Source organism: Scyliorhinus canicula, chromosome 5 (genome assembly GCF_902713615.1).
Source record: "Scyliorhinus canicula chromosome 5, sScyCan1.1, whole genome shotgun sequence".
In the NCBI taxonomy this organism is placed as follows: domain Eukaryota; kingdom Metazoa; phylum Chordata; class Chondrichthyes; order Carcharhiniformes; family Scyliorhinidae; genus Scyliorhinus; species Scyliorhinus canicula.
The window spans coordinates 7862044-7888677 of NC_052150.1; the positions used below are offsets into that span (position 1 = coordinate 7862044).

The 26634-nt window shown below is 48.8% G+C and overlaps 1 protein-coding gene across 4 annotated transcripts in view; it reads left to right on the top strand.

Annotated features, from left to right (window-relative positions):
* LOC119965744 (cadherin-6-like) overlaps window positions 1–26634 on the top strand; it is a 206715-nt gene that overhangs the window by 140913 nt on the left and 39168 nt on the right. For all 4 annotated transcript variants that reach the window (XM_038796523.1, XM_038796524.1, XM_038796525.1 and 1 more), the window contains exon 8: window positions 26454–26590. In XM_038796523.1, the coding sequence (XP_038652451.1) occupies window positions 26454–26590 (137 nt within the window). The remainder of the gene's footprint in view (window positions 1–26453; window positions 26591–26634) is intronic.

Sequence of the window (26634 nt, forward strand, 5' to 3'; positions counted from 1 at the left end):
CAAAGAACCTACTCATCCTCGTCCCAGTCATGTGGGCCCGGTGCAGCACCTTGAATTGGATGAGGCTAAGCTGCGCACACGAGGAGGAAGAATTAACTCTCTCCAGGGCATCAGCCCATGTCCCGTCTTCGATCTGTTCCCCCAGTTCCCCCTCCCACTTAGCTTTCAGCTCCTCTACTGACTCCTCCTCCGCCTCCTGCATAAGCTTGTAGATATCGGATATCTTCCCCTCTCCGACCCAGACCCCCGAAAGCACCCTGTCGCTCACCCCCCTCGCGGGAAGCGAAGGGAATCCCTTCACCTGCCGCCTAGCAAATGCCTTTACCTGCAGATACCTGAACATGTTCCCCGGGGGGAGCCCAAATTTCTCCTCCAACTCCCCCAGGCTCGCAAACCTCCCATCAATAAATAGGTCCCTCAGCTGTCTGATGCCTGCTCTGTACCAACCCTGAAATCCCCCATCAATGTTCCCGGGGACGAACCTATGGTTCCCCCTTAACGGAGCCGCCATCGAGCCCCCCACTTCTCCCCTATGTCGCCTCCACTGCCCCCAAATCTTGAGGGTAGCCGCCACCCCCGGACTCGTGGTATACCTCGGAGGAGGGAGCGGCCACGGCGCCGTTACCAGGGCCCCCAGGCTTGTATCTCCACAGGACGCCCTCTCCATCCGCTTCCATGCTGCCCCCTCCCCCTCCATTACCCACTTGCGCACCATCGACACATTGGCCGCCCAATAATACCCCGAGAGATTGGGTAACGCCAGCCCCCCCCATCTCTACCCCGCTCCAAGAAGACCCTCTTCACCCTCGGGGTCCCATGCGCCCAAACAAAGCTCATGATGCTGCTCGTAACCCTTCTAAAAAAGGCCCTAGGGATAAAGATGGGCAAACACTGAAAAAGGAACAAGAACCTCGGGAGAACTGTCATTTTGACGGACTGCACTCTACCCGCCAACGATAGCGGCACCATGTCCCACCTTTTAAATTCCTCCTCCATCTGTTCCACCAGCCTGGTAAAATTAAGCTTATGGAGAATCCCCCAACTCCTGGCCACCTGCACCCCCAGGTATCTGAAACTCTTCACTGCCCTCTTAAATGGAAGTCTCCCAATTCCCTCCTCCTGATCACCAGGGTGTACTACAAATACCTCACTCTTGCCTAAATTTAACTTATAGCCCGAGAAGCCCCCAAATTCCGCTAACAGCTCCATCACCCCCGGCATTCCCCCTTCTGGATCCGCTACATACAACAGCAGGTCGTCCGCATACAGCGATACACGATGTTCCTCCCCACCCCGCACCAGACCCCTCCATCTCCCTGACTCCCTCAACGCCATAGCCAGAGGTTCAATCGCCAGTGCAAAGCGCAAGGGGGACAGGGGGCACCCCTGCCTGGTCGAGACTAAAGTTAATGATAATTGTATTTTAGTTTTCCAAAGGACGGCTAAAAGTGTTCTGTCTACCGTGGCTGGCAGTTCATTTTCCTATTCCTTTACCAAAAGCTTTGGTTAGAAAACCATTCCACCTCCCACGTGTAAGGAAGTGTACAAAAGTAATGTTCAGTAACAGCAAGGCACAACCATCAGTGACAGGTTCATGATGCATCAAAGTCGAACGTTCAGGCAACGCCGTCACTATACTGTTGAAGAGCCAGTGTATGGAAGACACATGGGTTGGTAAGTATATTCAACCCACATGGAAACACCAACACTCAGGTGAGAGGATTCTTTGATGAGCGAATCAAAGGTGCGCCATTCCGCAAATGAAGGTGATGCTCGAAGGATCAGGCGGGCAGGTTTTGGGAAATTTGTGCGCTTTCTCTGATGCCTCAACTTGGGCGCATTGCCAATGAAGGAAGGCTCTCAAATTGCTCCCGAGTGAATCTTCTACATTGTGGTCCATCACAGCCCTGGGACCCCCATGAGTCAGGGGAGAATATTTGACTCTTCAGGCATGCTTCGAGGGTATTAGTGCTGTACTGGAACAGTCAGCTTTAATGTATTCAAGTCTCTGGAATGTGCCTGGAACCCACAAGCGTCTAACCCAGGGACAGATATCCCCTGACAAAACTAACCACCTTGAACTTCACGTTCAGTCATTGTGTCACAGTTACTTGCAGTGTCCCCGCTGAGCTGCATGGGTGCGATACCTGACAGGCCTAAATGTGTGTTTGTGGCCACGCAAAACAATTTAAAGGGACCATGCAGTGAAAACAAACAGGCCGAGCATGGCAACTAGGTTTTAAAGGCAATATTGCCTTGCCCACGTATCAATGATCCTCAAATTTATTTTGAAACTTCACCTTTCCAACGATACACAAGGTCTGTGCTAGCACTCAGCGGAGAGTGGGAGTGTGGTTGTACACTTAAGTGATATCTGACATGCTTTCAAATATTTTGTTATACCTTCTGTTTAGTGCAATCTGGTTGAGTGTTGTCTGCATACACTGTCATGCTTTGCGATAACTATATTACCACCTTCTATTCTCAGGATAAGCCAGCCCTCAACTCCTATTGGCTGGCGCAGACGGTCTGGTCTGTCCTATTACAAAGTCATTTACATTGTACAAAGTCTTAGCTTTGGACAGAGTGTTACGAATTAATGAGAGCAGCGTGTAAGCTTTGTTTGGAAAGTACAATCAGGCCCCTGAACGTGGAATTTATCTGGTCTCTCACGAGCTCTTAATTCTCATGGATTTTCAGTAATTGAGTTCAGGGCTTGACTGATTGACACACCACAAGGGCCAATGAGACGCACTGACTCCCAAGAATGGGCTAATGGCTGGGCCACAAAATCCATGGAGGCTGTCATAAAAGTTCCAATGGCAGGCTTTCAGAGTTCTTGTTGGATGTCGCTCCCTCTCTCCGGAGTTCATGATCTCACTGGGTCCTTCTTCCCATGCATGCGTGCTCCCGAGGAAGAAAATCAACCAGGCCGGTAAATGATTGGTACCAGTAAGACTTGCCTGAACCGGTTTTGTATACCTGAAAATGGAACCCCAGTTGTACTGTTTTTGGCTATTTTGAACTGGTATGAACTGATTTTTCCACCTCTTACAGAAATCTGCAACCTCCCTCACTCTCTTCCCCCCCCCCCCCCCCCCCCCCCCCCCCCCCCCCCCCCCTTCCAATCTCTCTGGGAGGTTTTTCTCCTCAGTGTCTCTCTTTCCCATGCTCTTGAGCCCACTCTGGACCTTTCTCTCTTCTCTGTTTGTGCAGCTGATGTAAGGTTGGAGAACACGGTAGCACATTGGTTAGCACTGTTGCTTCACAGCGCCAGGGTCCCAGGTTCGATTCCCGGCTTGGGTCACTGTCTGTGCGGAGTCTGCACGTTCTTCCCCCCCGGCCTGCGTGGGTTTCCTCCGGGTGCTCCGGTTTCCTCCCACAAAAGACGTGTTGTTAGGTGAATTGGACATTCTGAATTCTCCCTCTGGGTACCCGAACAGGCGCCGGAGTGTGGCGACTAGGGGATTTTCACAGTAACTTCATTGCAGTGTTAATGCGAACCTACTTGTGACAATAATGATTATTATTATTATCACCCTCTGTCATCATTGTGCACAATCAGATGAATTTTCAGAAAAGGCAACTGGAGAGAAAAGCTCGCTCCCTGTTCTGCTCCCAGCCACCCTCAACCCCGAATCTCAAAAAAGTACATTACTGCAACAAGAATTGATTTTCGTAGTTGCTGAGTGCCAAATGATGGGTAATTCTGTGCTGTTAACCTCAGCTACAAGAAACTGAAGTGAGATTGCCCAAGATTGTTATTGTGAGGCCCTTACAGCAGGTGGTCAGGATAAACGTCTATTCACTCACTGACAATTGGGTTTCAAGCCAATTTCTGATGATAGGAACAAAAAAAAATGTGATCTGTGATAGAATAAGTAATATTTCACTGAATGGCCCTTAGATTCTGTCATTTACGTTTGTTTTGATACTCCGAAATCTTAAACTCATTTAATGAATTTACATAACACAGGTCTTTTTGCACATGGTGGTGAGATTGATAATCTTCAGCAACTTGAAGCTAATTTATCGTCTGGGTGAAAATCCTGGTACTCCCCAACAGCACTGTGGTTGTACCTACACCACATGGTCTGCAGGCAGCTCACCACCAACGTCTCAAGGGCAATTAGTGATGGGCAATAAATGTTGGCCCAGCCAGCGATGTCCACATATTCCAGGAGTGAACATAAATTCTCTCCAGGGGCGAAATTCTCCGACCCCCCCCCCCGCAGGGTCGGAGAATCGCCCGGGATCAGTGAAAATCCCGCCCCCGCCGTGGCCGGAATTCTCTGCCACCCGGGAATTGGCGGGGGTGGGGATCGCGCCGCACCGATCAGCGAGCCCCCGCGGCGATTCTCCGGCCCGCGATGGGCCGAAGTCCCGCCGCTGAGAGGCCTCTCCCGCCGCCGTGGTTTAAACCAGCTCTGGTGGTGGCGGGATTGGCGGCGCGAGCGGGCCCCGGGGTCCGGGGGGGGGGGGGGGGGTGTGGGGCGTTCTGAGCCCGGGGGGTGCCCCCACGGTGGCCAGGCCCGCATCGAGGCCACCGATCTCAGGGCGGGCCAATGCCGTGAGGGCACTCGTTTTCTTCCACTGCAGTGGCGGAGGCGGAAGAGAACCCCCCTACCGCGCATGCGCCGGTGGTGACGTCAGCAGCCACTGATGCACCGGCGCATGCGGGTACCGGCGAAGGCCTTTCGGCCAGCCCTGACGCCGGCTGGCGGGAGTCAAAGGTCGTTGGCGCCGGTTTTGGAGCTAATCGATGTAGCGCCAACCACTCCGGCACGGGCCTAGCCCCCCAAAGGTGCAGAGAATTCCGCACCTTTGGGGAGGTCCGACGCCGGAGTGATTGGCGCCACTCCGCTACGCCGGGACCCCCCATCCCGCCAGGTAGGGGAGAATCCCGGCCCAGGTCTCAAATTAACGTAGCAAATGCTGCACCCAATGGTAACATCCAGGCGGATTCATTCCTGTTCACAGAGGATCGAAGAACATTAACTGGATTCTCCGATTTCCAGGCTATATCTGGAGGATCTGTGGTGCTTTACGTTAAAACAATCGGCAAGGCTCCAGCACCGACCCTCGGACCGGTGAAGGGCCTGCAGCCGCGCCACGTAAAATGCCCGTCCTCCATCACAAAAATGGCTGGAGAACTGCCGGGCCCGTGGCCGCATATGCGCATGGCAACGGCCTGCAGCGGTCGCGCAGTACAACATGGCGCCGGCTGTGCGCGGACCCGACCTGCCAGATAGCGCCTCCCTGGACACCCCCTGGACTCCCCCGGCCACCTTCCACCAGCCGCCCCCCCCTAGCCATCTCTGAAGCCCCCTAGCCAGCAGCCCGGCTCCGTCCTGACTGTGGCGGCGCTGGACACCGTCTGCAGCCGCTATGCCGATTTCCCCACCGCTGAGACCACACGTTCCCACGTGATCGGGAACTCGGCCCATCGGGGGGGGGAGGGTCTTCAGGTGACGTCCTGAGGGCGTCCCAACGGCGTGCAACGCTCTCCTTGATGACGGTGTTTTGGAAGGGCCGGAAAAAGGCGCCGCCCCCGATTCCATCGTAAAAAGGGATTCTCCGCCTGATTGCCAATTACAAAATCCGCGTCGGGAAACAGAGAATCCCGCCCCATGTTTTTTCACTGAAAAGAGGGAGAAAAGTGGCCGAAGCTTTTTATCTTGCACCTTGTAAAATGTCTCTCTTTCAGCAATATTCCAGATTTGCATTACCGAGCAAACAGCATGTGCTAGTGGCTTATTAAGGTTAACCAGAACCTGTGAGAGGCGCTAATTAAGAGGGTGAGATGGGAAATATTGAAAGCTGGGCCCTGGTGCCACAGGCTGGCACTCTTGACCTTTCAACTTCAGGCAGCACAGTTCAAATTCAGCCTGGAAACGAAGAATGATTTATTTTTCTGAAATTAGAAGCACCTCTTCGGCGGAATGATTCCGAGCAGGAAGAATTCAGTGTCTAGAATTATAGAATTTTCTGTGCAGACGGAGGCCACCCGGCCCATCGAATCCACACCGGCCCCCCGGAAAGAGCACCTCACTTAAGCTTAAGCCCACGCCCCCATCCCATCCCCGCAACCCCACCCAACCTCTGGGCACTAAGGGCAATTTAGCATGGCCAGCCCACCTAACCTGCACATCTTTGAACTGCGGGAGGAAACTGGAGGAAACCCACGCAGACACGGGGAGAAAGTGCAAACTCCACACAGACAGTCACCCGAGGCCAGAATTGAACTCGGGTCCCTGGAGCTGAGAGGCAGCAGTGCTAACCACTGTTCCGCTACGTGCCGCTCCTTAGCAATAAACAAGCACAGACTCGACAGGCTGAATGGCGGCTTTGGTTTCTGCCCTGTTCCCTGATTCTATGACTACATTACTACTTTCACTAAGTTTAACAAAAAATGTTTGAATATGAAGTCGAGAGCAAATCTAAACAGCTCATTTGGTCGTTATCATATGGCTAGTTCCAGTTTTACAACAATGACTTCATGTCAAAAAAGCACTACTTTGGCTGCAAAACTCTTAAGGACGTCCGTTGGTCACGGAAGGCCTGTTATAAATGCAAGTCCTCCTTTTGTCTGCTAGACAGATCAGGGAAGAATACATTGTCCAGAGGGCCCAGAGATGTCAAAAGCAAATTGCCAGGGTAGCTGGAATCGGAAACAAAAACAGAAAATACTGAACAATCTCAGCAGGTCTGACAGCATCTGTGGAGAGAGAAGGGAGCGAACGTTTTGAGTCTAGGGCCGGGATTCTCCCCTACCCGGCGGGGCAGGGGGTCCCGACGTGTCGGAGTGGCGTGAACCACTCCGGCGTCGGGCCGCCCCAAAGTTGCGGAATTCTCTGCAATTTAGGGGCCAAGCCCTCACATTGAGGGGCTAGGCCCGCGCAGGAGTGGTTTCCACTCCGCCAGCTGGCGTGAACAGCCTTTGGCGCCACGTCAGCCGGGGCCGAAAGGAATTCGCCGGCCGGCGTAAGTCAGCGCATGCGCTGGAGCGTCAGCGGCTGCTGACATCATACCGGCGCATGCGCAGGGGAGAGGGATCTCTTCCGCCTCCGCCATGATGAAGACCATGGCGGATGTCGGAAGAAAAAGAGTGGTCCCACGGCACAGGCCCGCCCGCCGATCGGTGGGCCCTAATCACGGGCCAGGCCAACGTGGGGGCACCCCCCCCGGGGTCAGATCGCCCCGCGCCCCCCCCCCAGGATCCCGGAGCCCGCCCACGCCGCCTATCCCGCCAGTACCAGAAGTGGTTTAAACTACGCCGGCGGGAGAAGCCTGTCAGCGGCGGGACTTTGGCCCATCATGGGGCCGAACTATTCCCGCCCCCGCCGAATCTCGGGGGGCTGAGAATTTGGGACACGGCAGGGGGTGGGATTGACGCCGGCCCCGGGCGATACTCCGACCCCCGGGATGACTCTTTGTCAAAGAGAAGTGTCCAGTATGGAAAGTAGATATATTCACATTGACATAGTAGGGTTAATCAGTTCTAAGGTTGGGGTTAAGGTATGTCATTGGGACATTTACACAGTATCCTGTCCAAGGAGAGTTGAGTGCAAAAAAACAACAATCGGACTGTTCCGTTCCTTCAATTAGCTGAAAAAAACAACTAAATATATAATTTACAATTTTTCCTGGATGATTTAAGTTTTTAATGCCACTTATAATCACTTATAATCTCACCTTCAAGGATATCATTATACACTAAAGACAGCATGCTGGTACAGTGGTTAGCACTGCTGCCTCACAGCACCAGGGTCCTGGGTTCAATTCCAGCCTCGGGTGACTGTGCTGAGTTTGCACGTTCTCCCCGGGTCTGCGTGGGTTTCCTCCGGGTGCTCCACTTTCCTACCAAAGTCCAAAGATGTGCCTGATAGGTGGATTGGCCATGATAAATTGCCCCTTAGTGTCCAGTGATGTGTAGGTTAGGTGAAAGGGTTACAGGAATAAGGGGGGAAGTGGGCTTGGGTGGGGTGCTCTTTCAGAGGGTCAGTGCAAACCTGATGGGCCGAATGGCCTCCTTCTGCACTGTAGGAATTCATGATTCTATGAATGGCAATTCAAGACACATATCTAGTTAAATATGTGGGTCAGTTCACAGTAATCACCTGAATGGATCAGTGGATAGCGATTGTGGGTTCAAGTCTCACTTGTGGCTTCAGTACACAGAAACCTAGCCTGGCCACTCTAATATCTCACTGAAGGAGTCCTGCACGCTCAGAGGTGTTGCGATTTGGATGTGACATTGAACTGAGGCCCCATTTTCCCCTCTTGAGCAAATGATCCAGTGGCAAAATTTGCAAAGACGAGCTAGAGATTAATTCCTGATACACTGGCCAATATTTATCCCTTAATCAACACCTCAAAAACAGATAGCCGAGCCTTTGGCGCATTGCTGTTTGGGAGTTGCTTGCCGTTCCCAAGTTAATGACACATCAAAGGTACTTCAATGTCTGCGATGCTCTTTGATATGTCCAGTGGTTGTGCAATTTCAATTGCAAGCTTTTATTTTACCTTATAAGTTTTTATAGATCAGAGAGACACAAGTAAGGTTAGACACTTGACTTGGGTTACCCGGGGTTTTCCTGATTGAGAGGAGGTTTTGTTGTGGTTTAAGCCGTACGAGCCTGCTCCACTATTCATTGTGATCATGGCTGACCATCCAACTCAATAGCCTGATCCCGCCTTCCACCCCCACGTCCTTTAATCCCCTTCGCCCCAAGTGCTATATCTAACTGCTTCTAACATTTTGGCCTCAACTACTTTCTGTGGCAGTGAATTCCACAGGCTGACCACTCTCTGGGTGGAGAAGCTTCTCCTCAGATCAGTCCTGAATGTTGTACTCCATGGACGGCACGGTAGCACAGTTCTTAGCACAGTTGTTTCACAGCTCCAGGGTCCCGGGTTCGATTCCCGGCTTGGGTCACTGTGTAGAGTCTGCACGTTCTCCCCGTGTCTGCGTGGGTTTCCTCCGGGTGCTCCGGTTCCCTCCCACAGTCCAAAGATGTGCAGGTTTGGTGGATTGGCCAAACTAAAAGGTTGGGTGAGGTTACTAGGTTACGGGGATAGGATGGAGGTGTGGGTTTGGGTGGGGTGCTCTTTCCAAGGGCCGGTGCAGACTAAATGGCATCATTCTGCACTGTAAATTCTATGATTCTATGATATCCTCAGACTGTAACCCCTGGTTCTGGATACCCCCATCCTCGGGATTGTCCTTTTTCCACCGACCCTGCCTTGTCCTGTTCACTACTGTCTGTGACTGTATCAACAAGCCGTCGTGTACACCGTCCGAGTCAGGCTAATCAGTCTATGTAACTATTGCGACCCAGGCTGGATCACCCCCCTGTGCAGATCTGTTTATAGGTGTTGCAAGTAATAAATTTAATGTTTCAACCTGAATCCTCATCAGTCTCAATATCTTGCTTCGCACAGAGACAGATCTACAGGTCTACATCGAGACCCTCAGAATATATGGTGACAGTAGATCGCAGGAGATCATGGCAGATTTAGTTAATAAAGAGAACAAAGAAATCGGTAGTAAATATCGGAGAGACTGGAAAGGTGATGGGCTTCGTAACCCTAAATGAGGGATATCCCGAGGAAGGGGTTGTAGTTGCCGAATGAGCTGGTTCCTCCCACCAAACACGGGATGAGAAATTTATGTCTGTTCTGTGAATTTTTCACCCTGACCAGGCCGGTGGTTAATTAAATAATGAAACCATTGCAAGTAACCCAAGTCAGTGCCTGGTGTTTGATTGCCATCTGCTGGCGAGATCACGGCAGGAAAGCCACAGGCAGAACTGTACTGTGCACTAGAAATGGTAGAAACAAAGATTTTTTTTTTATAAATTTAGATTACCCAATAATTTTTTCCAATTAAGGGGCAATTTAGCGTGGCCAATCCACCTACTCTGCACATTTTTGGGTTGTGGGGGCGAAACCCACGCAGACACGGGGAGAATGTGCAAACTCCACACGGACAGTGACCCAGAGCCGGGATCGAACCTGGGACCTCAGCGCCGTGAGGCGGTTGTGCTAACCACTAGGCCACCGTGCTGCCCTCAGAAACAAAGATAACACATTGGTGGAGCAAAGAATGTGAAATTCAGGTTTCCCTCTAAATTTGAGGTCGGGTTAGGAAAGTATCTTGAAATGCAAAACCTGCGAGATTGCCAATCATGGACAATGTAAAAAATGCTTTTGCATTCTTTATCCTTTACCTATTTAACAGGGTTCTTTTGAATGAGGGTGTTGGGGCATGACGTTTCGCGGTCTCTTGGAAAGATGCGCGGATAGGATTGAGGGGGAAAGAAATGACAACAGCAATGCGTCGGTGATGTCTGTGGAGAGGGGATGGATGAAGAAAGGGGAGGAGGGAGGGAGAGAGGGATGATGACAGACAGGCAGAGAGAGAGAGAGATGTGTGTCTGTGTGGCAGTGACATTTCAGTCAAACCAAAACAAATCTGAAACCTTCACAGTTTTACCAACACCAACCCCCTACCCAACACTGACCCGCACCCCCCCACCCCCCCTGCCCAACCGACCACCAACCCCCAAAACAAAATCAATATCCGAACCATACTCTCGAAGATTCTATATCTGGACAGCTGCTGTTACACGCAAGTTGGCATTTGATGAAGTCAACGGGAAATGTTTTCATTTGCAGCCAGCTCAAGAAGCCCATGTCATAAAGACAGGCTTTGCATTTATCCAGTGCCATTGAGGGCCACAGGATGTTCCGAGCACTTTACAGCCAGTCAGATATTTTTTTGAAACATAAACAAAGCTGCTGGAAATATTCAGCAGCTTCTGTGCAGACAGAGGAACAGAGAGGGAACATATCAAGCCCAATGTGACTCATCTTCAGAACTGAAGGAGGGTCGAAATCTGGTGAGTTTTGTGCCATCGAAAGGGGGGGGGGGGGGGGGGGGGGGGGGGGGGAGGGGGGGGGAAAACAAAAAGGGAAGGTCTGGGGTGGGGCCGAGGATGCGAGAGATTAAATGACAAAGATGTCACGGAACAAAAGGCAAAGGGAGTGATAATGGTTGCGGTAAAGAAACAAAGCATTTGTCCAGAGTGAATGTTGAGGTCAGAATAATGAACAATTCTGTCCGAAAATTAAAACACGAGAAACTAGATTTAAACTGGCACAAGGCAAAACAACAGAATCAAAATAGGCTCTTGGTCTGAAACTGTCGAATTTGGGCGGCACGGTAGCACAGTGGTTAGCACTGTTGCTCCACAGCTCCAGGATCCCAGGTTCGATTCCCGGCTTGGGTCACTGTCTGTGCGGAGTCTGCACGTTCTCCCCGTGTCTGCGTGGGTTTCCTCCGGGTGCTCCGGTTTCCTCCCACAAGTCCCGAAAGATGTGCAGGTCAGGTGGATTGGCCATGATAAATTGCCCTTAGTGTCCAAAAAAAACTTAGGTGGGGTTACTGGGTTATGGGGATAGGGTGGGCTTAAGTTGGGTGATCTTTCCAAGGGCCGATGCTGACTCGTTGGGCCAAATGGCCTCCTTCTGCACTGTTGATTCTATGAACTCACTGTTGTATCCAGGAGTGCCTAATCAGACGATGAGATGCTGTCGCACGAGCCTGGGTTGAGCTTCACTGGAACACTGCAGCAGGCTGAGGACAGATGTGTGGGCATTGAGGGTAAAGTGGTGAGTTAAAATGGCAGATGAGTGTAAGCTGAGGGTCATACTTGCAGACTGAGTGGAGGTGCTTTGCAAAGCAGTCACCCAGTCTGCGTTTAGCCTCCACAGTGGGGAGGAGACCACATGGTGAGCAGTGAATACAGTCGACTAGATTGAGAAGAACAGAAGTAAGTCGCTGCTTCGCCTGGAAGGAGTGTCTGGGGCCTTGGACAGTGAAAAGGAAGTGAGGTAAAAGCGCAAGTCTTGCACCTCCTGATGGTACCATGTTGGATTGGTGGAAATGGTGGAGGGCGATCCTTTCAATATGGAGACTGGTGGGGTGGAAATTGAGGACAAGGGGAACCCGATCGCAGTCTGGGAGGGATGGGGCATGAGCAGAAATGTGGAAAATGGGTTGGACAGGGTTGGAATCCGTAGTTGAAGAAAAAGAGGCATATTAGGAGTGCTGATGTGGAAAATTGCAGCATCAGAACAAGTGCAATGGAGCTGGAGGAACTGAGAATTGAATCATAGAATTTACAGTGCAGAAGGAGGACATTCAGCCCATCGGGTCTGCACCGGCTCTTGGAAAGAGCACCCCATTTAAGCCCACACCTCCACCATATCCCCGTAACCCAGCAACCCCATCTAACCTGAGGGCAATTTTAGCATGGCCAATCCACCTAACCTGCACGTCTTTGGACGGTGGGAGGAAAGCGGAGCACCCGGAGGAAACCCACGCAGACACGGGGAGAATGTGCAGACTCCACACAGACAGTGACCCAAGCCGGGAATTGAACCTTTACCCTGGCGTGTGAAGCCATAGTGCTACCCATTATGCTACCGTGCTGCCCCGTGCTGGGAAAATGGAGTGAAGTCCTTACAGAAAGTAGGATAGGAGGATAGTAGGATAGGATAGGGGCAGCAAGGTAGCATTGTGGAGAAAATAATTGCTTCACAGTTCCAGGGTCCCAGGTTCGATTCAGGCTTGGGTCACTGTCTGTGCGGAGTCTGCACATCCTCCTCGTGTCTGCGTGGGTTTCCTCCCACAGTCCAAAGATGTGCAGGTTAGGTGGATTGGCCATGATAAATTACCCTTAGTGTCCAAAATTGCCCTTAGTGTTGGGTGGGGTTACTGGGTTATGGGGATAGGGTGGGGGTGTTGACCTTGGGTAGGGTGCTCTTTCCAAGAGCCGTTGCAGACTCGATGGGCCGAATGGCCTCCTTCTGCACTGTATATTCTATGATAATCTATGATAAGAAATATTTTTAACTTGTAGGCACATGTTGTGAAGTTGCATTTGGGAAACTCAGCAACCAATTGGTGCACAGCTAGCTCACACAAAGAAAAATTAAATAAATGATCAGATAATCTCTTTTAGCGATAAATGTTGGCCAGTACACCAGTGAAAACTTACCCTCTCCATTGATATCATGCCGCAAAATCTTTTACATCCACTTGAGAGGGCCTCACTTTAATGTCTCAACTGAAATATAGCACGGCACTGAAAGTATCAGCCGGTGCAGATTCGATGGGCTGAATGGCCTCCTTCTGCACTGTAAATTCTATGATTCTACTCTCTAGAGTGTGAACTGAACCCTCAAACCTTTAACTTGTGGGTGAGAATGTTACCCAGTGAGCCACAGTTGGCACTTAAGTTAAAGCAAGGAGTGCAAGTCTTCAAATTGATCAGAGTGGTTGTACCCTTGCTTCTTAAACTGCCCGACTATTCCCTTGCCTCAGGTAATCTGCTGCTGAAACCCTCACTCTGACCTTGTGACCCCTAGACTTTTGTACTCCAAAGCACACCTGGTCGACCTTCTGTAAACATGCGGTCAGCTACAACTCTGTGCTTACCCACATCAAGTCCTGGCCACTCATCAGCCCCAGTGCTCACTGACCTACAGGCTCCTGGTTAAGCAATGCCTCAATTTTAAAACTCACATCCTTATTTTCGGACCCCCCCCCCCCCCCCCCCCCCCCCCCCCGGCCTCCACCGCCCCCCCCCCCCTTTCGCTCCCATTGATGTCTACAACGTTGAAGTGGGAGGATTGAGTTGATTCAAGCTCACCTTGGCTGGACATCACTTGGCTAATTCTTCTGGACATCTGCGAAAGCGGCAGAAAAATGAATTTAATGTGCATTAAAATGTTCAAAATGCCGCAACATTGCAGCCCAACCCGGAGTTGCAGGGAGACCTGAAATAGGAGGCAGAGAATAGTTTGAATCGTAATATGTTTAAATATTAAAAGATATGTTGCACATGAGATCATGTGCTGCTATTATTTTTATTGAGTTTAGTTCCCCTTGAATGCAATTTTATCACAATGTTTCACACATTTATATTCAATTTCTCCCGTGTGGATTCAGTGCAGTGCAGGGTTTAAACAGCCAACCCACCAAATATCGCATCCAAAGTACAAGGTGATTTGAAACGTTAGTCACAATATAATTTATAAGTGCTTTTTTCAGAATTCCTCAACCACCCTTCTTCATCAAACGTGTTGATGATCAATGACGATCTTTGCAAATGCATTGCACTTTTCGTCTTTAAAACGATTCAAACATTTAAGAAGCATTTGAGTGGGAATTCGGCTGTTTGGTAGCAGTCAGTGAACGCTTGGAGCACAAGAGCCAGTTTTGCTCATTTTCCATTGTTGCAATCTTTTCAGTTTCCCAAATTTGCCATTTGGTTGGAGAATTGAGGAGCCCGTGGATGCTCTGGAAAATAAATGTGGTTCATTTCACGAATTGAAAGGCAAAAAAAGAAGGAATTTTAAATTTGAACACAACCTTGGTTCGACCACAAAGCCAGAATACAGGACGCTGGGAAAACTGCACAGGTCAGGCAGCATCTATGAGGGGAGGGCGAAGAGTTAACATTTTGAGTCCATTGACACTTTGTCTGAATGGGAGAGAGAGAGAGAGAGGGAGGGAGAATATGTGTTAGAGCTTTAAGAAATTTTAACAAAAAGTAGCAACTAAAATCTAGCGTTGTTTTATTTATTTTTTTATTTTTATAAATTTAGATTACCCAATTATTTTTTCCAATTAAGGGGCAATTTAGCGTGGCCAATCCACCTACTCTGCACATCTTTTGGGTTGTGGGGGCGAAACCCTCGCAGACACGGGGACAATGTGCAAACTCCACACGGATGGTGACCCAGAGCCGGGATCGAACCTGGGACCTCAGCGCCGTGAGGCGGTTGTGCTAACCACTAGGCCACCGTGCTGCCCAAATCTAGCGTTGTTAAAGCTCTAACCATCTCCAGCAGCCTCTGTTGTCGCTTCAGATTCCAGCCCCTACAATGTTTGGTTGTTTTATCGCGGTTAGCCCATAGTGTTCCAAGGATATTGCCACCGGCTATTGGATCTAATGATACTGAGTCACTGGGCATTGTGAAAAAAACGGTTCATGAGATCCAAACCGTTACCAAGGGGTTATGTTTGTCAACGGGACCTGTATTGTGGCACAGTGGTAGCTCCCCTGTCTCTCAACTGGAAGCTGTGGGTTCATGTCCCACTCCAGGATTCGATGGCCAAGGAAGTTATGTCTTGAGTATTAATTTGTAAATCCTTCCAACATACACACGTGGCAGGCGATAAGAGTGGGAATGATTCCTGGTTAGTTATATGATGGGAAACATGTCACTGGAGCCTCTGGCGTTACTATCCATACATCCAGACTACAACATGTATATTTCTGCAGAAACCAGCATCTCCACATCATGGCTACCAAATACTTATAAGACAGCGGGAGATAGATTCTTGATTAACGAGGGAGTCAGAGGGTAGGTGGGAATCGAAGAATCCCCACAGTGCAGAAGGAGGCCATTCGACCAATCGAGTCTGTACCGACCCTCTGAAAGAGCACCCTACCTGAGCCCAGTCCCTTGCCCCATCCCTGTAACCCCACCTGACCTTTTGGGCACTCAGGGCCAATTTGAATGGCCTATCCACCTAACCTGCACATCTTTGGACTGTGGGAGGAAACCGGAGCACCCGGAGGAAACCCACGCACACACGGGGAGAAAGTGCAAACTCCACACAGGCAGTCACCCAAGGTCGGAATTGGACCCCGGTCACAGGCGCTGTGAGGCAGCAGTGCTAACCACTGTGTGACCGTGAAGCTAAGGCCACAATCAGATCAGCCATGATCTTATTGAATGGCACAGCAGGTTCAAAGGGCCGACTGACCTACTAATGCTCCTAATTCAAATGTTTGAATGTTGTGAGTGAAGAAATTCCTTTTCCTCCTCATCCTAAATGCCCATCCTTATCCTGAGACTGTGGCCCCTAATTCTAGACTTTTCAGCCAGAGGATAACAGCTCTACCAAACCCGCAAAGAGTTTAATCATTTCAATGAAATCACCTAAATTCCATTCAGTAAAGGCTCATTCTAAACCACAGCCCAAGACGCAATGGAAATGAGTTTTAAACTCGAGTGATCAGCAGTGTCTCTGCAGGAAGGGGCAAAAAATAAAATCAGGCGCTCGAGATTCACTTTCAAAAATTGGTTCAAAGCCATTTTAGCACCTCAGTCTGACTACTTAGGAGAGTCAGGAAGGAAAAGCAATTACAGTGTGACACTATCACTCCAGGCAGCGATAAGATAATAACACAAGTATGAATCATGATGGACTTGTACCTGTACAACACCGATAGCGCTACAGAAAGGCAGCGCTTTCATTACAACACAGCTCTCAGGAGCCAAGTGTCATAATGAGGTGTGAACTCCACAGCATATCTAGATCACAGTGAAACAGGAGTCAAAATCTAACTGGTTAATAATAGAAAATTGCTTTGCGGCTGAAAGGATTATGATTGCAGCCCGGCGGAATTTATTTTCTGCGCTTACTGCCACCGGGGAAAGCCACAAAACCCGACATTATCTGGGAGATCATTTTCAGAATGTGCGTTGAGACGCCACCTGGTTGCTTCAAGGTTGCAGGCCATTGCCTTTCAATGTGTGGTGGGATTTCTCACAGGCGGCAGAAGTGGAGTTTCTGATGATTGTGTTATTAATAACTTGTCACTGCCCCCAAATCACGAGTCCATCCACATGCAGAGGTGTTACTTTCGAATGGTCTCAGAGGCAGTCTGTGTCATCCTCCCCAAACGCCAACACTGACACGTGCTCGGTGAAGCAAATCCAAAGCTCTGAATATCCTCTGAAATCTCAACTCAAACAGAAAATTGCCGGCGGGTCAGGGGGGTTCATAATTCGTGGAGCCTCGCACTCGCCTTCATTTCTGACCCCCTCCCAACCCCTCCCCCCTCGCACCACAGAACGCAGAGGTGGAAACCGCAAAAATACACAGATTGATCACAGCATCGGTGCTTCTTAACGTGCCCCTATGAATAATTGCTGAATTGAAATCCAAGCTTACCTCTTGTAACAATGACGGTAAAGATGGTCAATATTGCGACGTGCCGTGAGGCGAGCAAACATGGGACTGGCTGATGAACTCCTTCTGGAGACTTCCTGAAGACCAGTCTTGAGAGCGATGGTGGTTAGAACTACCAGCATCGGCAGCAGGGTGGCGCAGTGGGTTAGCCCTGCTGCCTCACGGCGCCGACGTCCCAGGTTCGATTCTGGGTCACTGTCCTTGTGGAATTTGCACATTCGCCCCATCTTTGCGTGGGTTTCGTCCCCACAAACCCAAAGATGTGCAGGCTAGGTGGATTGGCCACGCTAAATTGCCCCTTAATTGGAAAAAATTTATTGGGTATTCTAAAAAAAAATTTAAAAGGGGAAAAAAAAGAACTACCAACATCTGACCAACTGCAACCGTTACATCAAACCAGCAATGGTCCATTTAGAAAACAGAATTCAAACCAGAGCATATGGAAAAGGGACAGATTTTTAAGATTTTCTTGCTTCATCCCTTGTTGATCGCTTTCTTTCTATACTTTTCCTTCACAAAATCATCAGTTACATCTTTGTAGGTAAGATCTTGTAAAGTCACATTTTTGAGTGGCATATTGCTGAAGTCGTGAAATGTTCCTTAATCATCGTACTTCACAAATAATTTTAACTCTTTTCAATACAGACAAAGAAGTTCACGAGAAGCAGGTATTGTTAAAAATAGTGTCAGAATGGTTTCCACATTTGGAAAGGTTGCCTACGAACCATCATATACAAGGCTGTACAAATCTGCTGGCTATCATGAAGCACAGAGCTCATCATTATTGAGAAATGATGAATTGTTCCACTTCATCTAAAAAAGGATTTATGTATGTCCTCCTGGTAGAATTCACTTAATATCTTGCTGCAGTGGTTTTTAGCATTTCCATTCAAACGTCTGCCAAAACGCACACAAAATAAATCAAAAGTTTTCTTCAGAGATTCACTTCTACTCTGCAATTATACCATGGAGCTGGCCCAACTGCGCATGCAGCATCTACTCTGCAATTGTACCATGGAGCAGCATGAACTACTCCAGCACCGTGCTGGCCCCCTGTGGGGGCCAGAATAGGTCGTGCCCGGGCCCTGTTCGCGCCATCGTGAAACGCAACGGCGTTCATGACGACGCGAACACTTGGCCTCAATACTGGAGAATCGCCTCCCCCCCTATGTTTTCTGGTTTATTCAGTGCAAAATATTCTACCGTACCTAATGGAACAGATTTTGGCCATAAGGCCATGTCTTCAGGGTAGGTCTCTTCCCCCACTTCAGCAAAAGATTCAGTGGATCTTGTAGTTCCATTTTCATTTCGGAGTCCACTTCTTGTTCAACTTTTTTCAGGTGTTGTGGTATCTCTGGAAATTGAAATGTCTAAGTCATCAGATAATTCACCCATACGTTCAGATGAGAAGAAATGTGCAGTTTCTGCACTGTTCAACTCTTGGGTCTTTTAAAAGTAAAATGACAAACTGTCTTTGTGCCTCGCTTTATCCTTTTGCCTTGCCTTCAATTTTCTACTTTTTTGATTGCCAAATTTTTGCTTCATATTGCAAAAGAAAGTGGCCTTTATTATAATGTAGTGCTTGAAAGAGCAGGCGTTTGCACAGTCGATCCCATATTTTTATCTGCTTCAATTCAAGCTCTACAAAAATTGGTTTCATTTTTCAAAGATGAAGCTGTGATTCTGGATTTCAAACAACCCTCACTCTACTCCTGCCTATTGCACTCGCACAATCTCTCCCTCCGCATGGACTTCTTCCCCATCGCAACTCTCGCTCCCTTCAAAATGCAACCCAGCCCTCATGAATTCTTCCTCCATGCAAGTCTGCAACCCTGGCTGAGCCCCTCACACACTCTCCTCCCCCCCACATCCTCTGACCCTTCCCCCCCCCCCCCCCCACCCACATCCCCAGTCTCCCCCACCCCTCACACTCTACCATTCGCGCAGTCTCACTCAGCTCGCTCACCTGGGGGCCTTCATGGCAGCCTCCTGCCTCACTCTTTGTCTCATTCTGCCTAAGCTTTGATTCGGAGTGCCGTGCCTTGCTGTCGCTGGCCCGCCCTGGTCAAGTTGCACGTTTGCTCGCCTTGCCTGCTCCAGTTGACGGCTGGCCGCTAAACAAGGAGACCAGGAATAGAACATGAAATGCAAAATATTGTGGGTGCTGGAATCTGAAAAGAAAACAGAAAATGCTGGAAAAACCCAGCAGGTCTGGCAGCGTCTGTGGAGAGAGAAACAGAGTTAACGTTTTGAGTTCAATATGGCTTCTTCGGAACTGGGAGAGTCAGTTCAATTGGAATTATTTTACAAAGAGAGGGAAGGATAATGCAAGTGTTCCGGGCTCATCCCAATTGCAGAGCAATATGAGGATAATGCAGGTTATGTATTGTGTACTCTTTAAATGTATGTTCCTAACTGGTCGAATTTTTAACTTGCTAAGCTCCATTTTTAATGTACTTCATTTCAACAGGCCATGTATCATTCTCTGACTCACAATACAGCTGGGACAATGACTCCCAGCTTTCTGAAAATGCCGAAATATAAGGCAGTGCAAGAGAATAGGGTAAACCGTGACTCACTTTCCCAGTTTTTCCTTGCCTCCCTTTGGGAATGATCTTTCCTGCATTTAGCACTTCATCACTGGCAGATGGTGTAGACGAGATCTCACAGCATGAGGAACTTGCTACTTCCCACTCGCTGCCACCACGCACTGGAGAACGACTCTTTGTAAATTTATGTTTCAACACATTTTATTTGATGTGCAACACATTTTAATTTATTTTTGCTGGTGGTTTACTTTCCTCCTGCCCTTTCCTGAAGACATTGATTTCTTGAGGCGGTTTGACTCCACGGGGCCTAGTTCCCCATGTATTTTTGACTAACTCGTGGGATGTGAGTTTCACTGGCAAGACAGCATTGACTGCCCATCCCTGATTGCCTTTGCGTCGACGGTGCTGAGCCACTTTATTGACAACTAAGTGAATGTTGCTGAAAAGAGAGACGTGTTGCTGAAAACTTTTGTCCTGCACTCATCAGGACAAGAATGCCAAATTTTAAACAACGATTCACACTGCGGGAGAAAAGGGTGCTATATGAGACATTGCCACGGAGAAAGCAACCGGGAACTCTTCTTCTTCCACGATCTCTCGCTAACAAGTATGATTGCCCACCTAAGAAACTCCATGTTACTGGTCAAGGGTTCTATGGGTCCTTGCATGGCTAATGAGCCCGATCCTAAAGCCACATCTTCGACCGCACATTTGGCAGGTGTTTCTGGGAGGTGGGATGGACCACTGTACTATAGATCACTGGTATTTCTTTCTCAGGCTCCTTTTCCAGGCCTCCTCTTGCTGTCAGGTGTCCTTGAAGAATTATGTCCCTTCAGTCAGGAGGTTAATTCAAGTAGGTCTCTTTTGAGCAAGGGTCTCCCAGGCATTGACGTTATTTTGCATGACTTGAGTTAAGCCTTCAGAGTGCCTTTGTGGGGCCTCCTTTGTCCTCCTCTTGTCCAGGAGACTTCATTGATCTGGGTGAAGAAGATTTGCTTTGGCAGCCGAGACTCTAACATCCTAAGGCTCACCGAGGTGCAAGGCTTGAACATATCCTTTTTGTTGGCAGGGAACAAGTCCCTGTGTATAAATATATGTCACTTAAATGTGCCATGTTATGAGCGGAACTGATTGTCTTAAATTTGTTATTAGTGTAGTTATAGCACACTCAGGATTATTCAGCAAGCGCTTCCCAATGACATCATCACATCTAATAGCAGACATTTAGTCAACTAACTAACTTTTCTAGTCATTTCAGACGGTAAGGATCAACTACCCTTGCTGTGTGCCTGGAGTCACATATAGACTGGACTGGATAATGAGGGTAGATTTATTTTCCCTGAAGGACGCCAGTAAACCAAATGGGCTCCAATGGCAACCCAGTAGTTTCATGGTCACCTGACTGATCCCACGCTTTTATTCCTGATTTATTTATTTCATTGAATTTAAATTTCCCAACTACCATGGTGGAATTTGAACTCGTGGGCTGGATTTTCCCACATCCTGAAGCCGGGACCATCTGAGTCCCGACCCCTCACATTTTGGATGTGTGCCTGATGATTATGGCTTGGATCAACCAACAGTTGGAAGCTAATTAGAGTCAATGAAAAGAACATTGGTGAAACATTGTATTATGGCGGCGTGTATAATTCTCCTTGAGAATCTGTGCTGAAGGTGCTGTTTTTGGTACAGTAATAACAACAACATAAACAATATACATGAAAGTATAAACATGGAGCAAAAGCCGTTTACCTTTCGTACAGGTGCCATCCTTATTACCCCCCCCCCCCCCCCCGACACTACCTAAACTATCCCCCCCCCCCCCTCCCCCCCCCCCCGGTCTGCTAATGATTAATTTCCCGCAAAGACGTCGACGAACGGTTGCCACCTCCAGGCGAACCCTAACAGTGACCCTCTCAAGCCGAACTTGATTTTCTCCAAACAGAGAAAGCTAGCCATGTCTGATAGCCAGGTCTCTGACTTCGGGGGCTTTGAGTCCCTCCAAGCTAATAGTATCCGTCTCCGGGCTACCAGGGAAGCAAAGGCCAGAACGTCTGCCTCTTTCTCCTCCTGGATTCCCGGATCCTCCGACACCCTGAAAGTCGCCACCTCTGGACTCGGCGCCACCCTTGTTTTTAAAACGTTGGACATGACATCTGCAAACCCCTACCAAAATCCCCTAAGCTTTGGACATGTCCAGAACATGTGGACATGGTTCGCTGGTCCTCCCGTACATATTGTGCACCTGTCCTTCACCCCAAAGAATCTGCTCATCCGGGCCACTGTCATGTGATCTCGGTGAACAATCATAAATTGTATCAGGCTGAGCCTGGCACATGTTGCGGACGCATTGACTCTACTCAACGCGTCTGCGCATAGACCATCCTCTATCTCTCCTCCCAGCTCCTCCTCCCACTTGCGCTTCAGCTCCTCGGTCTGCGTCTCCTCTGACCCCATAAGCTCGTGAGATGTCCGAGATGCTCCCCTCCCCTACCCACCCTCTGGAAATTACCCTATCCTGAATCCCCCTCAGCGGTAGGAGTGGGAAGGTTGACACCTGTTTACGAAGGAAGTCCCAAACTTTTCCTCCAACGCCCTCATACTCGGAAAGCTCCCCTCTATGAACACATCCCCCATCCTCTCAATCCCTGCTCTCTGCCATAACCGGAACCCTCCATCCATACTCCCCGGGGCTAACCGGTGATTATCGCAGATTGGGGACCAGACCGATGCTCCCACTGCTCCCACATGCCACCTCCACTGGCCACAAACTCTCAGGGCCGCCACCACCATGGGGCTGGTGGAGTACCATGCCGGCAGGAACGGCAGAGGCGCAATTACCAACTCCCCCAGATTGATGCCCTTACATGAAGCCGCCTCCATACGCACCCATGCCGAACCCCCCCCCCCCCCCCCCCCCCCCCCCCCCCACCGCCACCCACTTCCTGATCATGGCACGGATTCTAATTGATACATTGCTAGCTGAGACTAGGTGAGTCAGCAGCAACCAAAGAACAAAGAGAACAAAGAACAAAGAAAATTACAGCACAGGAACAGGCCCTTCGGCCCTCCCAGCCAGCGCCGATCCAGATCCTTTATCTAAACCTGTCTCCTATTTTCCAAAGGTCTACTTCTCTCTGTTCCCACCCGTTCATATACCTGTCTAGATGCCTCTTAAATGATGCTATCATGCCCGCCTCTACCACCTCCGCTGGTAAAGCGTTCCAGGCACCCACCACCCTCTGCATAAAAAACATTCCACGCATATCTCCCTTAAACTTTCCCCCTCTCACCTTGAAATCGTGACCCCTTGTAACTGACACCCCCACTCTTGGAAAAAGCTTGTTACTATCCACCCTGTCCATACCTCTCATAATTTTGTAGACCTCAATCAGGTCCCCCCTCAACCTCTGTCTTTCCAACGAAAACAATCCTAATCTACTCAACCTTTCTTCATAGCTAGCACCCTCCATACCAGGCAACATCCTGGTGAACCTCCTCTGCACCTTCTCCAAAGCATCCACATCCTTCTGGTAATGTGGCGACCAGAACTGCACGCAGTATTCCAAATGTGGCCGAACCAAAGTCCTATACAACTGTACCATGACCTGCCGACTCTTGTACTCAATACCCCATCCGATGAAGGCAAGCATGCTGTATGCCTTCTTGACCACTCTATCAACCTGCGTTGCCACCTTCAGGGTACAATGGACCTGAACTCCCAGATCTCTCTGTACATTAATTTTCCCCAGGACCCTTCCATTGACCATATAGTCCGCTCTTGAATTTGATCTTCCAAAATGCATCACCTCGCATTTGCCTGGATTGAACTCCATCTGCCATTTCTCTGCCCAACTCTCCAATCTATCTATATTTTGTTGTATTCTCTGACAGTCCTCCTCGCTATCTGCAACTCCACCAATCTTAGTATCATCTGCAAATTTGCTAATCAGACCACCTATACCTTCCTCCAGGTCGTTTATGTAGATCACAAACAACAGTGGTCCGAGCACGGATCCCTGTGGAACACCACTAGTCCCCCTTCTCCATTTTGAGACACTCCCTTCCACCACTACTCTCTGTCTCCTGTTACCCAGCCAGTTCTTTATCCATCTAGCTAGTACACCCTGAACCCCATACACTTCACTTTTTCCATCAACCTGCCATGGGAAACCTTATCAAACGCCTTACTGAAGTCCATGTATATGACATCTACAGCCCTTCCCTCATCAATTAACCTTGTCATTTCCTCAAAGAATTCTATTAGGTTTGTAAGACATGACCTTCCCTGCACAAAACCATGCTGCCTATCACTGATAAGTCTATTTTCTTCCATATGTGAATAGATTAAGATTGGGCCAATAAATGGGAAGCAACATTCATGCCACATAAGTGCGAGGCAATGATCATTTCCAACAAGGGATAGTCTAACCATCTCTCCTTCACAGCCAATGGCACAACCATTGCTGAATCCCGCACCATCGACATCCTGGAGGTCAGCATTGACCAGAAACTTAACTGAACCAACCATGACTTGGGAATTATATCACTGTTCCTTCACGGTCACTGGGTTAAAATCCTTGCTCTTCCTTCCTAACAGCAATGTGGATGTACCTACACCACATGGCCGACAGTAGTTCAAGAAGGTGCCTCACCACCACCTTCTCGTGGCAATTAGGGATGGACAATTACACACCAGTCCACACCTTTGAAAGAATTAAAAAGACAAGCAAAGTAATTTTAGAAGAGGTTGATCAGGACTAGGCAGGGTAGGTGGGGGGGGGGGGGGGGGGGGGGGGGAGCTGTTCCCGGTGGTGGTGGAAGCTCAGAACCAGGGGTCACAATCTGAGGATACAGGGGAGGCTATTAGGACTGAGATGAGGAGACATTTCTTTACTCAGAGGGTGGTGAGTCTGTGGAATTTGCTACCAAAAGGTAGCTGAGGCCAAAACATTCTATGTTTTCAGGAAGTAGTTAGATATAGCTCATGGGACTAAAGGGATCGAAGGATACGGGGAGGGGGGAGGTTGAGAATTGGGGGGGGGGGGACAGGAAGAGACTACCGTGTTGTATGATGAGCCACGATCATAATGAATGGCTGAGCAGGCTTGAAGGGCCGAATGGCCTACTCCTGCCCTATTTTCTATGTTTCTATTTAAATACTGTGGCTACAAGAGCAGGACAGAGCCTGGAAATTTTGTGGTGAGTATCTCACCTCCTGACCTCCAAAAGCCTGTCCACCATCGACAAGGCACAAGCCAGGAGGGTGATGGAACACTCTCCACTTGGTTGGATGAGCACAGCTCTAACAACACTCAAGAAGCTCAACACCATCCAAGACAAAACAGCCACATGATAGGCACCCCTTAACTACCTCCACTACCTAAAACACACACTCCCTCCACCACTGATGCACAATGGCGGCAGAGTGGACCATCTACAAGATGCATCAACAATCCACCAAGGCTCCTTGAACTGAACCTTTCAAACCCACAATCTCTACCACCTAGAAGGACAAGGGTAGCAAATGCTGAGGGATACAACCACCTGCAAGTTCCTCTCAAATTCGAGGCATCACGGTGGCGCAGTGGCTAGCACTGCTGCCTCACGGCGCCGAGGTCCCAGGTTCGACCCCGGCTCTGTGTCACTGTCTGTGTGGAGTTTGCACATTCTCCCCGTGTTTGCGTGAGTTTTGCCCCCACAACCCAAAGATGTGCAGGACAGGTGGATTGGTCACGCTAAATTGTCCCTTAATTGGAAAAAATTAATTGGGTCCTCTTAATTTATTTTTAAAAAGTCCCTCTCAAAGTCACTCACCATCCTGACTTGGAAATATGTCACTTTCACTGTCGCTGTGTCAAAATCCTGAAATCCCCTCCCTAAGAGAACAATGCATGTGCCTACACCACATGGTAGCAGCGGTTCAAGGAAGTGTTTCACCACCACCTTAAGGGAAATTAGGGATGGGCAATAAGTGCAGGTTTGGCCAGCGATGCTCATATTCCACGAATGATTGAAAATAAAGACCAACTTTCTTTATCTGTATGGCTCAGGTTATTTTTTGAGTTAGCAGTGGAGCTGTTTAATGCATTTTTAATCTTCATTGCAAGTGTAAGAGAACAAAGTGTTAAGATGTAGATACATGTCCATAATTACTCTTGTGACAAGTCCTCAATCTTGAAAGCAACTATCCATGTTAGAAACATCCTCACAAAGGAGAGTGAGAGGAATAATCGGAGGGTAAGTTTTCACAAAACATTCCGAGGCAACTTCTAGAGACCGGTGCTATATATTTTATATTTCTGACCAACGCAGAAATGACACTAGTTTCGATGTGTGCAACAGTTTTTATTTACAGTGCTTTAAAACGTCTGCTCCATGCCTCAGATCTGGCTTCCAGTTTCTACGGGTGACTTACTTTATCTGAGTTCACAGCCAGGCCTAACTAATCAAGCACAGTGAGCATCAATTGCAAACAGACTCACATAATCAAATACTGAGCATCTGATCACTAGACAGTTGCAGAGCTGCGCTTACAGAGGCTTAATGTCAGAAAATGATACAAGTCCAAGGGGAAAATATTGGAAATAGCTGGAACGTTAGCCTAAATAGGCACAAAACAAACCGCAAAATTATGCTGCAACTAATTTGTGGCTGGGATCAGAGAGCAATACATTCAGCCAGGAAACTGATTGCTGGGAGGGAGTCCGATATAAAAGTTCTCTGAGTTTGCATTTGGGGATCAACCAAATAAAAAAGCGTCAAAAAATTCCATCTTTTGGAAATGGGTGATGTATTATATTTATAAGTTATATAACTTGTTCTTCTGATTTGATATTTTCCAGTTACTCCATTGATCGACATACTGATCTGGACAGATATTTCAACATAAACTCTGCCAATGGATCAATCGTTACTTTAAAACCGCTTGACCGGGAACAGATGCCGTGGCACAATATTACTGTCATAGCAACCGAGACGGGTAAGTTTCAATACGGCTGCTATTTCGGTTCAGTTTCTTTTTCT